Source organism: Lepisma saccharinum, chromosome 2 (assembly GCF_977018435.1).
Source record: "Lepisma saccharinum chromosome 2, izLepSacc3.1, whole genome shotgun sequence".
In the NCBI taxonomy this organism is placed as follows: domain Eukaryota; kingdom Metazoa; phylum Arthropoda; class Insecta; order Zygentoma; family Lepismatidae; genus Lepisma; species Lepisma saccharinum.
The window spans coordinates 1,860,011-1,878,483 of NC_139230.1; the positions used below are offsets into that span (position 1 = coordinate 1,860,011).

General features: G+C 38.3%; 1 protein-coding gene across 5 annotated transcripts in view; it reads left to right on the forward strand.

Annotated features, from left to right (window-relative positions):
- The window catches only part of CRMP (Collapsin Response Mediator Protein), a 276,601-nt gene that overhangs the window by 214,059 nt on the left and 44,069 nt on the right, over window positions 1-18,473 (forward strand). For all 5 annotated transcript variants that reach the window (XM_083116907.1, XM_083116909.1, XM_083116908.1 and 2 more), the window contains 3 exons: window positions 3,007-3,101; window positions 9,544-9,617; window positions 18,338-18,448. In XM_083116907.1, coding sequence (XP_082973033.1) covers window positions 3,007-3,101; window positions 9,544-9,617; window positions 18,338-18,448 — 280 coding nt within the window. The remainder of the gene's footprint in view (window positions 1-3,006; window positions 3,102-9,543; window positions 9,618-18,337; window positions 18,449-18,473) is intronic.

The window sequence follows — 18,473 nt, forward strand, 5'->3', positions numbered from 1 at the left end:
GGACTGGACTTGCAGTTTAAAGTGGTATCCTGACTGCTATGTGCCTCCACTGGGTATTGAAGCTGGGACTCTTTGATTACAAGGTGATGACATTACCACTACACCATAAGGGAGGCGAGACTTTCTACATAGTAACATACATTCCACAATGTCCAGAAATGGATTTACCAGGTCAGAGCAGCTCACCTGCCACCAGTTAAAAAGCTCTTGTTCAGTCTACATTGTCCAAAGTCAACAGTGACTCTACTTGCTTATGCATCTGCAGGTACTCACCTCTCCCCTAAGGTTGATTTCTGCCACTTTTGGCTAATCACGAAGATGAGGATGAAGGAACACTCAAAGATCACCCATGCCAGGCAGGGATTCGAATCTGGGGATCCCTGGAATCTTGGCATTCTGTGCTAACCACTCCGACCTCTCCCCTAAGGAAAAGACACAAAGTTTAACTTCAGAATTACATCATAACTCGTTACAATTGGAGATTTGTAAAATAGAAATCATGTAAATATGTTGTTCACACACATGAAAGCTATGGAATGAACAATAAGCAAGGGATGGGGATTATATCCATGAGTTTATCTACTCTCTGTATCTCGTCATTATCTTCTAACAAAAGATTGCATATAGCATGCTAATTACAGTGTCACTTTCAGAAATTTCAAATAGTCTGACTTTAGTGTTTGTGTGTGTGTGTTTGTGTGTGTGTGTGTGATACTGTAGTGTACACATTATATTGTACTAGAATTTATAATATTTATGTAATTCTTAACCAATTCATGGTCAATACTAAAACCGTTTGCACAATTTCACTAAATATTAACAAGAAAGCCTTAAAACGAAAATATTGGTAAAATTTGTATTTTTGAATATTACCAATATAGCTCTTCATATGCAGTGTTTGGAAGTAACTAGTTACAAGTAACAGTTATTTTTTTGAGAAAATGTAACTGTAACCAGTTACTTTTAAAAGTGAGTAACTGTAACTGTAACAGAGTTACATTTTTACGATAGAAGTAACATTTTAACAGTTTCTTTTACAGCTACTTTGAGACACTTAAATTGCTTTGTAAGTGTCATAAATTATTTGCGATTTAGGACTCAAAGTGAGCTGGAATTTAGTTTCTGCTGTGATATAAAAGCTCATCCTTTGATACATTAATTCTTGCAAACAATAGATGAAGAGGAAAAGAGAAAGTTTTGTACTAAATTTGTCTCCTGGCGGTGGTTAGTCGGTAGGCTCCAGCCAGGTGCCAGGAATTTCAAGGTTTATCGTATGTTTCATCTTTCGTTTGGTAGACCTGAATTCCAAAGCGATATACGCACCTCGGAAGAGGGGTGGATTTCCCTGAAGAGGGAAGATAAGCCTATAGGAGGATAATTCCTTCCTATTGCTGACAGTTTGCAATTGTCAGCTGTGTGCTGTGAAGTGTCTCTTGTTTCTGCAGTTTGTTTCTCTGTGGTGTTCCTGTGACCTTATAACTTCCCCCTTCTCTAAGCAGCATCCGATAGTTTTTTCTTTGCTATAATATTGGATTAAGCTGAAGAGGGACTTACTGCAATATTTCAGTGTTTTTACGAAATAATTCAACGATACTGGTAGTGTGAACGAAACTGAAGCAAAAGAGAGCTAGCAAGTGCGCATATGAATGGAAAACAATCTAATTGTTTCCACATGATTTCATTTATCTCAGTTCATGATAATTTAAAAATGGAAGTAAAAATATTTCCGGTTAGAATTCGCTTATTTATGATTATTCAGCATTTCTGGACATTTTGAAAAAAGTAATATATTTTGGTAAGTGCTATTAGTTTGAGATTTTAATGAGAACCCATTTTCTTGAAAAAGATTCGACAGATCTCACCATTATTATTGATACAAGAGTGAATTACAACACTCAAGTGGCAAACAAAAGAATCAGGAAGACCCTAACGATCATTCTCGCTTGTTTATGTAATCCTCTCAGAGAGAACTGAAGGGGTAAGTTTAAAATGTCAGTTTCACCTTCATTGATAAAGCACAATTATAGTCTACTACATTATCATTTTTATCATTTTCTGGTTCATAACCACTTGAAATTGTACAACAAATTTATTTCTCTCGGACACACCCTTTATGGGAAACAGAATATAGAATATATTCTACGTGAGTGATATATATCATCTCTCTCTTTCTATACAGTTTCTAGAATCCCCCCCACTCCAATGGACATTCATTAAGAACAATAATGATAATAAATGCAAATGTTTAAGTTGCAGTAGCTCAGGTCAACCTCTGTGGTGGAGTGGTTAGCACAATGCACAGGGGTCCCAGATTCTAGTTCATTTCGGACATGGATGTTTGTGTTTTTTCCAATGAGAACACAGAAAATTGACATATGTGAAAATTGAGAAAATGTGAATAACGGAGGATACTACCACATAGGGGTATTCCTTAAAAGAAAAAGTTGTTTGGGTGTCTGACTAATGCGAGAGACCCCAGTTCGATCCTCGATGGGGAAGAACCAATATTTTTTTCACCTGTTGAAGCAGCACCAGCGCCCACCCAGTGTTGTAGAAAGTGGGTATCTGGAGGAAACTGGGGGATAAAGGATGCTGATCACATCACCCCCACCTTCGGCCATGACCAAGAAAGTGTGGGGTTCTAACTCCACACCCCCTATATGCCTTCATGGCAGTATTATACACCAGTAACATAATTAAAAAAATGTTAGTCTTCACAAAATATTTTATTACAATTAATGATTGATTTGTGTAATTTGGTTGCAAGAAAATTTTCAGCAGAAAGTAACTGTAAAAGTAACTTCAGTTACTTTTGAAGCACATGTAACTGTAACTGAGTTACTTTTTAAAATGAGTAACTGTAACTTTTTTTAAGCAAGTAACTGTAACTAGTTGCCTTTTTAAAAGTAACTTTCCGAACACTGTTCATATGTGATTTATAATGTAAATTGCTGCATTAAATATGCTCATGAGAATATTAATTTGTAATTATTATTATTATTTCAGAGTGCTCAGAATAGACTGATAATCAAGAATGGTAAAGTAGTGAATGATGATGGAATTGTCGATAGTGATGTTTATATTGAAGATGGTATCATTAAGTAAGTATAAATTTTATTAGTTTTACATGATAATGAACCAGTGAAATATTGTTTTTGTTGAGAGATCTTAAAATATACAGATACATGAAAAATACATTGTGTTATAATTACCTACAAGTATTTGTATGGATATGATTTTACTAAATAAAAAAAGTTTACCAGTGATATTATTTTCAGTCAAGTCCTATTTGAATTTTTAAAGCCATTCATCTGCATGTGATTTCTTTTCATACTGAGGAATAAGCTTTCAGTATGAACTATATGCTCTCTTCTCCAATTTTGATCAAGTCATGAGCACACTTGTGTACTCTAAAAAGAAAACTGCTTCCACAATTGTCAGTGAAGAATATAGTTATTTTCCATGGATTCCAGAACTCTCCAATTTCTTCAGATTGTAGATTTGAGAAAACAATATATCGAACAGATGCACATCTAATTTGATAGTTTAAAAATTATGATCCAGGGGTAAAACCAGGAAAAAAATTCTGGAGGGGTTTTCACAAATTCACAATTTTCATAAGCAGCATATATAATATGTATATGGAGAGTTGTGTTATCATTTTAGAACAGACAATCCTAACATACATTTGTATGTGTATGAATATCTTCAATTGTATTCACTGCTTCACCTTGAGGCAATTGTTTTTGAAATTATGAAATCAATTGCAATTTCCAAGAACTTTCCAACACTTAAATTGAAGAAATCTGAGAATAAAACAATCAGTACAAGACTATTTGAAATTTCCTGACTGTTTTAGATCCTAAAAATTAGTAAATAATCTCCTCAAACAGGAATCGACACAGTATTTTATTATTATTATTATTATTATTATTACCAATTCCAAGAGCAGGATTTCAGGATCCACAGTGATTTAAATATTTGAAATATGTCATGACACTTTCTCCATCACATGCAGGGCAAGAACAAATTAGTTTCTGCATTCAGTCAAATGTTTATATAATAATTCTACTCCATCTGTTTCAAGTTAAATATTGCAATCTAAAAGAAATGGACAAAAAAAAGGTAAAGTGCTCCCCTGTACTTAGCACCATGCCATGAAGGCATATAGGGGGTGTGGGGGTAACGCCCCACACTTTCTTGATCCAGTCGTGAGTGGGGGTGATGTGATCAGCATCACGCCCCTGACTGCCTTTACCCCCCAGGGTTTCCCCCAGGTACCCATGTTATTCGACGCTGGGTGGGTGCCGGGGCCGCTTCCATCGTTAGAAAAGTTCCCGGATTTGAACCGGCCGGGGATCGAACCTGGGACCTTTAGCATGGTAGTCAGACGCGTTACCGACTGAGCCACCGCAAAGCTAATGTTTCATGCATTATCAGGGTGGCTAATCACCAGAAATTCCTTGAATTCCTGGAATTCTGTGTGAAATATTGGCTCTGGGAATTCTGTGTGAATTTTTCTCCATAGACATGAAAAATAGCAACTTTATTAATTCAAATACCATTGAATTTATACATACATACATACACACATACAGGGTGGTGCAAAATTCCGTTTACAACTCTTGGGAGGTGAATCGCCAAGTAAAAACAAGGAAAAAATGCCATGTGAAAAAATGTCGAAATCGGCACCGTTTGCGAGTGACAGGCGTGCGAAAATCGCCCCACACCATGTGTAAAGCACAATAACTCAAGACGGAAGAAAGATATCAATGTCGGATTAAAATAATACAAAGAAAGTTGTGCCTGACGAATACAATGGTGCAGAAATTGAGGCCCAGTGTAAATTGCGCAAGGGAACTCTCAAAGAAAGTGGGGAATCCCATGATGGAAAATATAGGAAATTTGCTACTATTTTCTACATAATGTTGAGATCGGAATGTAGGCAGTAAAAAATGACGACGTATGTCCACATGTCCCACTACTGCTGGGACACCCTCCCACAATTGGGAAATAGGAAAATAACTGCAAATCTCCTGTTGCACACGGTTCTTATTGCGGTACGAACAAGAAAAGAAACCAAGTTGTCGCATGTCCCACTACTGCTGGGACACCATCCCAAATGGAAAAAAATACCGCAAAATCATAAAAAACGTTTCAATCCCTTAATGTTGACACACTACTTTGCAGTACGAAAAACAAAAGTTAAACAATGGCCACATAACGTCAGGCTGTACATACTACAAGAGAGCTCCCCAAAGAAAGTGGGTAATCCTCGAAGGAATGAAGACGTAGAATGGCGAGAAAACGCACACAATGGCATGTAACATTTCCAGGCACAGCACATCTGGAAGGGATTCCACTGAGAAGCGCACAACCTCCGCACATGCAGATCGATGGTATGAAGTACAGCGATCTCCAGCATCTTCACTCGCACCTTTCACTAAAGGACACTATGCGGTGCTGATAGGGGCTCACAAACATCGGTATACTCAGAGACTTTGTTGAAAATATCCACCATTGACTTCAAGACAAAGATGGCATCGGCGAAGTACTGATTGTCTGATACGCGCAAATACCTCTGGCATGTCAACAATTGTCCCAGCAGCGGCACTAACACGAGCAACGAGGTCTTCAGCACTTTCCACAAGGGTTTCATACACGAGCCTTTTCATTTCTCCCCATACACAGAAACCCTGTGGTGTGAGGTCAGGGGAACGAGGTGGCCACGGTAAAGGTTCACCCCTGCCAATCCAACGATCGCCAAAAATATCGTTGAGTAAGGCCCTGGCTCCCCGGTCGAAATGTGTGGGGACGCCGTCGTGTTGAAACCAGATACGTTGTCTACCTGCCAGTGGAACGTTTTCCAAAAGTTCAGGTAATACGTCATGTAGAAACACCCGATAATTCCCACCACACAAAGTAGAGGGCAAAATGTACGGGCCTATCAAGTGGTCACCTACTACGCCACACCATACATTCACTGCGAACCTATGTTGATGATGGCGCACAATGATTGCATGCGGATTGTCCATATCCCAAACGTGGCTATTGTGGCTATTGAACATGCCGTCCCTGGTGAACATTGCCTCATCGGTCCACAAAACTATTGTTGGGAAATCCGGAATGGCAAGAGTTTGTTGCACGTACCATTGGCAGAAATCCATGCGTAGGGGAAAGTCCGTGGGCAGTATGTGGTGCACCTTATGCAATTTGTATGGGTGAAATCCCTCCTCCTGAAGAACGCGGAACACATTGCTATGGTGGGTTTGTCGCGTACGAGCAACGGCACGTGTGCTGGTGCCAGGTCGGTCTCGTATCGCGTCCAATACGTCCTCTTCAAATTGCACAGTGCGCACAGTGCGGGGTCTTCCACAATCCCACCTACGGGGTAGTAGAGATCCAGTTTCACGCAGTCGAGCATCAAGTCTTTGAAAGAGTGCATTTGCTGGTAACCGCCTATTGGGAAAACGTTCGTTTGGTTTGGTTTGAGTTGGTGTTTTAAGTCCACTTTATGCACAGTAAGGCTAATCGGGACTGGACCTATGGTTTAAAGTGGGATCCGAACCACTGTGCCATGTGCCTCCACCGGGTATCGAACCCGGGACCCCTTGACTACAAGGCGACGACACTACCACTGCGCCATCGGGGAGGCCCGGGAAAACGTTCGTGATACGAACGCCGTGCTTCACGGCTATTTCGGTTTGCCTCTCCATAAACGAGATGCATATCAGCAAGCTCGTGGGTAGAGTACTCCACCATTGTCCTGTTCGAGAACTGCCCAGCAACAGGGGCACTTTCCCTCCGAGTGACGGATCACAACTACCGTGATTAGCACCCACGTAATGTCACACAGGTGTCCACGCAGTTTTTGCAAACCGAGAAAGAACACGGAATACGTACTCTACGTACAATATTCCTTGGCGCAATTCAACCACACACACACGCCAGACTAAACTCCACGCTGCGACACGCAGAACAGACAGGAAGAACAACGGTCGATTACACTCTCTACGTAGTATCCACCAACGCTAATACGTAACAGGTGACCTACACTCCCAGCGCCTCTAGTGGGGCTTCCTGTGTAAATTAGCTGAAATCAATCTCAGCGTAATCTGACGGCATAGCGTCATTTTCGGGTGAATTTCCTATTTCCCGATTGTGGGAGGGTGTCCCAGCAGTAGTGGGACATGTGGACATACGTCGTCATTTTTTACTGCCTACATTCCGATCTCAACATTATGTAGAAAATAGTAGCAAATTTCCTATATTTTCCATCATGGGATTCCCCACTTTCTTTGAGAGTTCCCTTGCGCAATTTACACTGGGCCTCAATTTCTGCACCATTGTATTCGTCAGGCACAACTTTCTTTGTATTATTTTAATCCGACATTGATATATTTCTTCCTTCTTGAGTTATTGTACTTTACACATGGTGTGAGGCGATTTTCGCATGCCTGTCACTCGCAAACGGTGCCGATTTCGACATTTTTTCACATGGCATTTTTTCCTTGTTTTTACTTGGCGATTCACCTCCCAAGAGTTGTAAACGGAATTTTGCACCACCCTGTATATACATACATACATATATAAATATCCTGAGGCAAGTTTTTCACAGTTTAGCTTTCATTTTTATCGAGGAAGGAAAAGAAAGCTGCATGGAAAATAAAACAGAATACTCTCAGTCAGTTTACTTTGTTAATGTCCTTTGCAGAACAACTTATCTGGCAGATGGAAGATTATTGCAAAATTTATTATTATATCCCGTAACATTTGTTACTTGTTTTGTAGATGTATTTCGAGTCTCAGTATGTGAAATGGCATATGTAAACTCTGCACCTTAAATTATACATTTTCAATATCTATTCCATTTAAATGATTGCATTAGAATTTTTGGATACATTGGAATCACACCCTTTATATTGTTAATATATTTGTTTGAGTGTGTGTGAGTGGTGAGAGGCAGTAATACCTAAGGTTGGAATAGAGAAAACATCTGCTTGTACCCTTCAATTTTTAGAAAGTTCACCTTGAAAACTGGAAATTATACTTGAATTTTATCATGGTCCTAGAGTGGCTACCCTGATTATGCATTCTTTTTAGTAGTACTATATTAAGATTGTGGGGGATTGAATGCCCAAAAGCTGCATTTGAGAGGAACCCCGATTTTACGTGCCAAGAATTTACTTTTCCCCCACACTATATATGCATTTAACTTTTCTGCTCCTGGTAGCACTTCCTCATCCTGGCCATGACCAATCTGAATGTTGAGCCAAGTTTTTGTTCCACCTTTATGAACATGGTTCAGAATGATCTACACTCTATAACCAAGGTACCATATTTTGGATTATTTTTGTACAGTATTTGGAGAATTAATTGTTGTGTTTACCCATCACAGTCTGGAGAAAATTAGTGTGACTGTAGAATTAATGAAAAAGGTAAAGAAGGTTAAGCTATTGCCTGTGACTTGCATACACTAGATAGCCAAAAGTCACCAGACACCCAAGTGAAGTGGCTGTTTTTCTTGTTTTGGTCAATGGCAACATCAACAGTGGTGTTTATGAGGAATTTTAGACAATAGCATGAAGCTCACACTGTGGCAACAATTTGGTATATGCCCTTTTCTCTATCAGCACGATAATGCCCCTGTCCTTAAAGCAGGGTCAATTGCATCATGGTTTGAGGACAATCAGGTGGATGTGCTTAGCTGGCCCACTCGAAGCCCTGACTGGAACCCCATAGAACATCTTTGGGATGAACTGTAGCATCGATTGTGTGCCAGACCCACTTGACCAAGAATCACCCATGAACTATTCACGAGGCTACAGGACAAATGGAAAAAAATCCACCCACAACATACCAGAACTTAGTGGAAAGCCTGCCCAGAAAAGTAAATTCTATAATAATTGCGAAGGGAGGTCCAACATCTTACTAGTTACATCACTGGTGTCTTTGGAATGAACAGCACTGGGTGTCCGGTGACTTTGGCTACATAGTGTATGTCATCAAGGCACATAGGAGATGTGGAGGGAGGGCTCCATACATTCTCAATCTCTGCCATACTGGAGGTGATGAGATCAGCACCACACCTCAGCAGCCTTACCCCCATCCCCCAAGATTTGCCTCCCATTGATTAGAGCCTGAGTGAGCCCAAGAGTTGTTTTATGAAGGGGCATTCTTGAGTAAATTTCCACCTGAGATCACAAAGCCCAGAAATAGAACCCAGGTTTCTTGTGTGGCAGTCACAGCCTACCAACAGAACTACCAAAGCAGAATCATTGAAACAAACAGTTCCTCTAATTTATATCTTTTAGAGTTACACAACCAAAATAACAGTATACATTTTAAATGGTAATATACCAGGAAAGGTTGTCTTTCAGTACAAGGTGTAAATTTTGGGAATTTGTGAGTGTTTCAATGCTGGTGATAATTAGGACCTTATCTCTATCATGTTAATAATATATTTAGTTTGTTTAAGTGCTATGTTACTGAATTCAATCATTTTATTTTCTGGCATAATGAGACCATCTTTATTTCTTACAGGCAAGTGGGCCGTAACTTAATTATTCCAGGAGGTACACGAACAATTGATGCTAGAGGAAGATATGTCATTCCAGGTTAGAATTTTTCAACAGATACTTTCCTTTCTGTTACTAGATTACTATGCAAAACAAGCCATCAATCCAGCATCCATGGTGGAGTGATTAGCGTAGCATGCTACAACACTAGTGTTTCTAAGTTTGAATCCTGGATAAGACATGACGTGTTTGCTCCATCATCTATTTTATCATTCATCCTCATTGTTGTAATTAACATAAAGAGATGCAATAGAAACGCAAGATTACCAGAGTAGAAATAGTAGCAGCAAATAACCTAATTTGATACAGATTACTAAATGCAGGTTTGGGTTCATAAATCGGCACACTGGGTACATGCATACAGTGTAGATGTTTACAAAGTGCAAGAAAGCATGCATGTATTTTTTTTATTTACAAATTACTTTGCAATTATTGGAATATGGTGAGAATTCACCAAAACCAAAGTCTTATTATTCATTATATACTTAGCTGAACCTTCATTTTCATCCTAGACTAAAATTATATTTTTTTTACTTGTAAAATTTGACTGACAATAGGAACAACTGAACAGAAATGATTTGTTTTTAAATGCTCGAAAATTATTATTTTAATTATCAACATAAATTAGTCCAGCCTTTCTAAGAGAATCTATAGGTAAACACAATTATGGTCCAGCTATGCTGAAGATATATTGTGGACAGCAGTGCTGTGAGTTGAAAAGTGTTACTACCTGGAATTCAAGAAAGGCTGGAGATCTTTTAATAATTGCATGTCCAATCAGTTGTTAAGATTAATGCTAAATTGAATTCTATAAGCCAACGTTAAGCCTCCGTACTTTGACACACATGCTTTACTGCACTGACATAAATTAATATTGAAAAACTCTTCTTGTTACTTCTATCAGTTTATATCTGAAATCTTTAACATAAATTTTGAATCTAGTGCTCCTGGTTTATTTTACTTTCATTGATCACTATAATGACTGGACCTTTCACATTATGTATTTGTAATTTATTTCCAGGATGATCTTCTTAATAAACTTAATAATGAATGTAGTAATTTCTAAGATAATTTAACTGGAAATGCCTTGTTCCAAAATCACCATGGAAATCATATTCTGTACTTTGTACTTGCATTTAATTCACAGTCAGTTGCAGTTATCATTTGCATTCTGTGTATATAAATTTCATATTTTCTGACATAAAAATTAGTAATATCCTGCATGGAATTAGTTTTAAACATGTGCCTTCATGGTTCAGTTGTCAATAATGAGACACCCTAAGCAGGGTATAGAGGTAATTTTACATTAGGTTTTATTAAATTTGATGTACTGTTGATTTTGATTGAATGATTTCATCATGTCTTCTTATTTGAACCAAGTGGTGAATACTGGGGCCTTCTAATCAAAGGGACATGGGTTTAATTCTGATTGGAGCACATGCTAGAGGTTCATGTTGCACTTTAAATTGTGCATCCAGTCAAGATCAGACTATTTGTGCATTAAGTGGATGAAAACAAATTTTGACTTTAAACATGAAGGTGGAATTTAAAAAGGAAAAGCAAGTGGGAGAAAATATACAAAGCCTTCATTCATCCTCAGGAAGATCATGGGAAAATCCATACTCATAATGGCTGGCCATTGAATTTGAACCTGTGGACTCAAAACATGAATCATGCCTTAGCCATTTAATGTAAACTCATTAAGTACTGAGTAAATAATTTGTGACGTGTATAATTATTATTTCTGGCATGAAGATGAACTTTTTTTCAATATCCAACTTTTTCATTCAATGACGCAAGGATGGCACAATCTAAATTCTAAATCATATATTCAAGAAAGAAAAGGAACAAAAAATTAATTCAAGCAGAATTCTGCTAAAGTCTGGTCCTGATTAGCCCATCCAAAGTGGACTTAAAACAAACTTTGCCAAATTTTCATTACCACTGCTTTATGATGTCAATGTGTTATGGAAAAGCCATCATACAGTGTGTTTCCGTGATCTTGAATCAAACTGGCAGGGTGGATGAAGACTGACCATTGTACCAATATTAGATAAGGAACTCCAGTCCAGAAATGCATCATTAACCTTTTGATTACGAAGCCTATTTTGCAAAGTAAGCAAGCTGTGACCGGGCCAATTTTTAGCAAAATGCAGAGTTTCATTTAGATGACTGTAGATCGGAGGCTAATTGCCCTAGACAGATGAATGAAGAACCGTTATACGCGGAATGAACCATAGATTCGGACCATATACAATTTATGCACATTGAGTGTATCTGTTGATGTGGGGGGAGGGGAGGAACTGGAAAATTCCAAAATTTCTGGGGAAAAAAATGCCCCTCCCTGGACAACAAAGTACAGGACATTGTCAAAATACACATGGAAATGATCACAGGCATGTTTGGAACAAGAAAATAATTGCACTCTTATCATATGAGCAATAGAACATGACTTGTAACCTCCCCCCCCCCCCCCCCACCCAAACGACATGTCTGTGCGGCACTAATACTTGTCAATGCACAGCCACGCACTAAAAGAACTTTTCGCTGCACAACCACGATTGTGAGTGACTCAGAACTGCAGAACTTCTTAGAAGTGAGTTATCAGTCTATTTTTGGACATTGCCGGTCACATTACACCTGCATTCGGGTATAAGGATTTCTCTTTCCACCTGCACTTTGATTGTTTCCTTTGTTATATGCCCCCTTCCTCTCCCCCCTTTTCCGAAACTGAAAGTACTTGCCAACCTCCTGCTGCCGACCAGCAAACTATTCCCAAATCGAGGTTCAAGTGCATTATTGTTATGCAACAAAATTCCAACCTTTTGTTTGTCATTATGCTTCTTTTTGTTAAAAAAAAAGTCGAAAAGAGAATCCGCCATTTTCATGCCTTTTTTTGGAACACCAAGACATGCATGAGTCTTTACAGTGCAATATATGTGTTAACAACAATATAAAAGAAGAAAATCACAATTCCAGCGAATAATAGACATTGTGCATTGTAAGCTCTTACTGGTAGTCTTTCTGCATCCATCCTCTTCATGTGTCCCAACCATCTCATCTGTGCCTGATCTATCCTGTCCTAGAGCTTCACCACCCCCAATCTCTGTTGGATCTTCTCATTCCTTATTCTATCCCTTCTAGTCTTCCCCAATATACTCCTTAAAAAAATCATCTCCATTGCCTGCATTTTTCTTTTGTCTCTCTCTGTGATTGTCCAAGTCTCTGCTTCATACGTAACTATCGGCACACAGTATGTATTATATATTACCTTCTTGCATTTCATAGGTACATCCCTGTTCCATATTAATCTGCAAACACTTTGATAGAGTCCACTTCCTATTTGTCCTCTTCTGTCTACCTCCTCATCTATTCTTCCACTTCTCTCAATTATGCTTCCTAGATATTTGAAGCTCTCCACTACCCTCAACTCTTCCATGTCCATCTTTATTTTTGGTACATTTCTGGCTCTGTTTCTTGTTGTTATTAGCACCTCACTCTTTTCTGCACTGAATTTTATTCCTGCTCTTCTAATTTCCTCATTCTAACTATCAAGCTGTCTCTGTTCTTCTTCTTCTTCTTCACTGTTTCCCCATATTACTAGGTCATCAAAGAACAACATGGCCTTCATCTCTTCCTCTCCTATCTTCTTCCCCACCTCTTTGTTAATTACATCCATTGTAATTATGAAGAGCAGTGGGGAAAGAACATTTCCCTGTTTCAGTCCATTACTTATACTGAACCACTCTGTTCTTCCCACTGGCATCTTCACACAGCTCTGGTTGGCCTTGTATGTGCTCTGCACTCTACACACTATCTCTTCCTCTGCTTCTTTCTCTCATAGAACCTTCCAAATCTTTGTTCTGTCTATGCTATTGTATGCCTTTTCTATATTTAGGAATGCCATAATCAAATCATTTCCATACTTGTAATGCCTTTCCTGTAATTGCCTTATGGTAAATATCAGATCTACTGTTGATCTGCCTCTTCTAAATTCATACTGTTCCTCTTTCATGTTCAACTCTGTTACTTTATTTTCTCTAATATTTTCTTGTACACCTTTGCTGAGTGGCACATTAGTGTTTTTCCTCTGTAGTTTTTATATTCTTTTCTGTTCCCCTTCTTGAATATGGGAACTATTAGTCCTTTTGTCCAATCTCTTGGCACTTCTCTCTCTTGCCACACTGTATTCAACACTCTGTATAGCCACTCCACACCAATCACTCCTGCTCCTAGTTTCATATCCACTGGCACTTCATCTGCTCCAGGTGCTCTACCTCTCTTCATTATCTTCAGTGCTTCCTCCACTTCTTCATGTTAATTTCCTTTTTTCATGTTCAGCAATTTCTCAAAATGATTTCTCCACATTCTCCTTATTTCTTCATCCTCTTCTACAATTTCTACAATGTTTCCCCTTTCTACCCTTAGCTTACTGCTGTCTCCTCTTTCTCTTCTCCCTTCTCTCACTAATCCATACAATACTCTCACTAATCCATACAATACTTTCTTGTTCCATCAACATCTTCTTCTAGCACTTTGGTCCATTCTTCCATCCACTTTCTTCTTTCCTCCTTTAATACTGTTCTTGCATCTTTCTTCTTTTCCATGTACTCTTTTCGTGCATTTTGTGATTTAACTTGAAACGATTTTGTAAATGCGTCATTATTTTTCACTGCCCCTCTAGTTCTTTCATTCCACCATGGTGTGTGTTTCTTTTCTTGCTTGTCCTTCCACATACCTTTTCGGCTGCCTCTACTAATTCTGTTTTAAATCTTGTGCATTCTGTTTCTACTCTTGGGTTCATCTCTTGGCACTTTTGTTCACAATATTTCTTGATATTTCTATTTTATTTTCAATCCCTTCACATCTCCTACTAGTAAACTGTGGTCACTGTCTAAGTTCTCACTGGGTATTACCTTAATGTTGTTCATTATCTTCTTTACTTTCTTGTTTACCAATATATAATCTATTAGACTTTTTTTCATTATTCCGACTGTATCTTGTAATCTTATGGCTGTCTTATTTCTTCTTAAACCAGCTATTATCTACTAACAGTCTGTTTATCTTACAAAAGTCCAGTAGCCTTCTTCCCTCCTCAGTCCTCTGTCCCCATCCATCTGCTCCATGTATTTCCGTATACCCTTTCCTGTCTCTTCCCACTTGTGCATTAAAATCATCCATCACAATTTGCCATTCCTTTCCTACGTGTTCTTCCAAGTCTTCTTCAAATTCTTCTTTCTAAAATACAAAAACTTTTGTACTTACGATTAGTGAGTATCTGGTTTTCCAATGAACGACGTTTCGAGAACAACTGTTCCTTTCTTCAGGTTCTTAAGTTACATAGGATATCAAAAGTACGCCATAGCCACGTCAATGCCTTTCTCCCAAAATTCCAGGAACAAGGATATAGGTTTGGTTATTAATATAGTAATATAGTATTTTAGAATAGGCCTCCCCTATGGCGCAGTGATAGCGTCGTCGCCTTGTAATCAAGGGGTCCCAGGTTCGATACCCGGGGGAGGTACATATTGGTTCGGATCCCACTTTAAACTGTAGGTCCAATCCCGATTAGCCTTAATTTGCATAAAGTGGACTTAAAACATCAACTCAATCAATCAATCAAGCAGTATTTTAGAATACTTTTTGAATTGAAATCAGTGAGTAATTCGCACATCAACTAATTATGAATTTTTGTACATCGTGTTTGTGAGGCATACACTTGAATTATTTATTTTACTTTTCCACTTACATTCATTTCTAGTTTTATTCTTCTGTCATTTACCCTTTCTACTTCCACACTTATTCCACTTCTGACCACAAATCCAACCCCACTTCCCCTCCCTCTTCAGTACCTGCCCAGTACAGTTTATAGTATTTCCTCAATTACATTTCTCCTCTTCTTTCCATTTCGTTTCGCTCATTCCAAGGATGTTGATTCCTCTTCTCTCCATTAGATCCACAATTTCTTCAGTCCTTCCTGTCAGTGTTCCAATATTCAATGTCCCTATTCATAGCCCGCATCATTTCCAATTTCCAGTCTGGCTTGTCTCTTTCATTTCTCGATATTTTTATGTTTTCGGCTGTCTGCTAATCTAGCCTCTTGGAGCCTGCATCTGGGTGGTGGGGCAGCCGGCCACCTGTGGGTTCTCAGGTACACCCTTGTTTTTCTCTCGGGGGTTCCAACTCCCTTAGCCTTTCTGGATCCCTCCAAGCTCCAAACACTTTTATGGCGGTGTTTATACGCCATGAGACAAGGCTGTCTATAGGTATCTGTGGTATTTGCTGAGTATGTCCTTGCCATTGGACACCCTCCACACCCCGATAGCCTTGCTGCCTCGATCTGGAACTGTTTATTTGGGTTTCCTTATTCTCAGCTCCCCCTCATATCTGAGGGGAGTTTCACTATCTGCCACCTGTAACCCATCCAGTAGCTGAGGCTCACTCTATTTTTATTAATCTTAAATCTAGAATGTAGGTGATGTAGGCACACAAATAACCACATGCATAAAATATGTAAAACACACAATAAAATCACCAGATTTCAAGGTGGTGTCTCACAAAACTGTGATAATCTGAATATTGCATAATCTTCACAATATATTTTTCTATTTATGTATTATTAACTACCTGCCACGTTAAAAATCAAATATGGTTGGGTTCCGTTTAGAGATTGAATGAAGATTATCCTACTTTGCATTTTGTTACCATCCATTTAATCTTCTCTCCTAATTATCACTTGTTAAGGTTAGAAGTTCTGACTTCCATCTTAAAGATAATCTAGTTATAGTTCTGATATTTCAGGTTTCTGTGTGTAGTGTTCATTTGCATCCATGTTTCACATGAGTAAGTCAACCATCACATTGATGATGTGGCATAGTTATGATTTTATTTGTAATTTTATACAATACAAATGTAGCACCAGGATATCATTGAATTATGTATTTCAATTCACGTATATTTTCTTTGCAATATTTCAAGGAAATAGTTCTTAATGCACACACTGCATTTATTTTTTCCTTGGCCAAGTTAATTGTGCATAATTTATGAAAGTATGTCTCAGGTTAAATTTGTAGCCAACTATGTTTACCAGTGGTTTCCAAGTACAAAATTTATGACAGTCGTTTGTACTTTGATGGGAGTGAGGTACCATTCTAGTATGCCAGATAATTTACTTGATACATATTTTGTATAAATTACCTGGCATAGAAAAGTTTTATATGTATATTAAAAAAACTGTTTCTTTAATTTATTCCAAAACATTTGGATGAACTGAAATACATAATTCAGTGGCTTTGTGTGGCTACATTTGTAATGTTTTAAATTATGTCAATATATTAAGTGTGGGCACTCGTTAAATCATTTCCTAATATAAGAACTAAAGTGGTCCTTTCTTGATTGATGTCACCTTTCAGTTTCTGGGAGAGAAAGATAGAAAATTCAATAGTAAGCAAATCTAAGCCAAAATATTTGGTATGATAAGGCTCCTGCACCGTATGTCCCATACCCAATAACTTTTTAAGGGGAAGGGGGTTGCTGTTGGGCTGAAGACTTGCCTCAAATGTCTTTCACCCAAAAAAATATTATATTTACATTCATTAATGAGTGGTTGCATATTCACTAAAATAAAAAAAAGGTAAAGTGCTCCCCTGTGCATAGCACCACGCCATGAAGGCGTATAGGGGGTGTGGGGGTAACGCCCCACACTTTCTTGATCCGGTCATGAGTGGGGGTGATGTGATCAGCATCACGCCCTGACCGCCTTTACCCCCCAGGGTTTCCCCCAGGTACCCATGTTATTCGACGCTGGGTGGGCACCGGGGCCGCTTCCATCGTTAGAAAAGTTCCCGGATTTGAACCGGCCGGGGATCGAACCCGGGACCTATAGCATGGTAGTCAGACGCGTTACCGACTGAGCCACCGCAGCCACATATATTCACTAAAATAGCAAATGAGAATTCAATTAATTATGTGTAACTTTCCATCATGTGAACTGTAAAAGAAGAACTTTTCATGATAATGTTGCCATTATAATGGAATCAGTAAGAAACATCTTGCAATTCCTATAATTTATAATCTGTAAACAAACTATAACCTATAATGTAGGCTGCCACAGTGCAAGACAAATAGAATCATTCTACACCCAAAGAGTCAACACGCATAAGTTTTCATTTGCAATGCGAATGCAGGACACTGCAAATTAACTGCTAAAAGCTGTAGGCTTTTTTATATTCATGGACACAGGTAGTGCACTGAAGAAAAATACATGAATAAGTGCATAACAAAGTGTAAATATTTTATATATAATGTTCATTTGGTATTTTCTTTTCTCGTGTGTACTGTTCATTATGCTCAACATAATTGGGAGATGTATCCTGTGCTGAACTAATAAATAATAATAATAATAATCCCTTCTGTCAGACAAGTCAGATAATAGTAAAAGCTAACATCCAAAATATAATGCATAATGCAAGGGGGTTTTCAGGATAGGGTGCAAGTTGTTGGAATTTCCACATATTTTGCAAAATCTCTAAAGTGTTAATTTACTCTTGACACTTTTTAATGTCATTACTATGTAGAAATTTTATGATAATTTCTGTTATTCATTCATAAATATGTGATGTAATTCATATTATTGGAAAGTGTTGTGTAATGAAATTTGCGATGTATATAAATTAGTATATGAATTGGATTTTTCATCCTGAGTAGATTTCAGACAACCTGAACTGAAGTTTGTAAAGCCACATTTGCATATTTTTCAGGTGGAATAGATACTCACACTCATATGCAGTTAACATGGCATGACACGACAACTGTAGATGATTTTTACCAAGGGACCAAGGCTGCCTTAGCTGGTGGAACAACAATGATAAGTATGTGCCAAAAATAATTTAATTT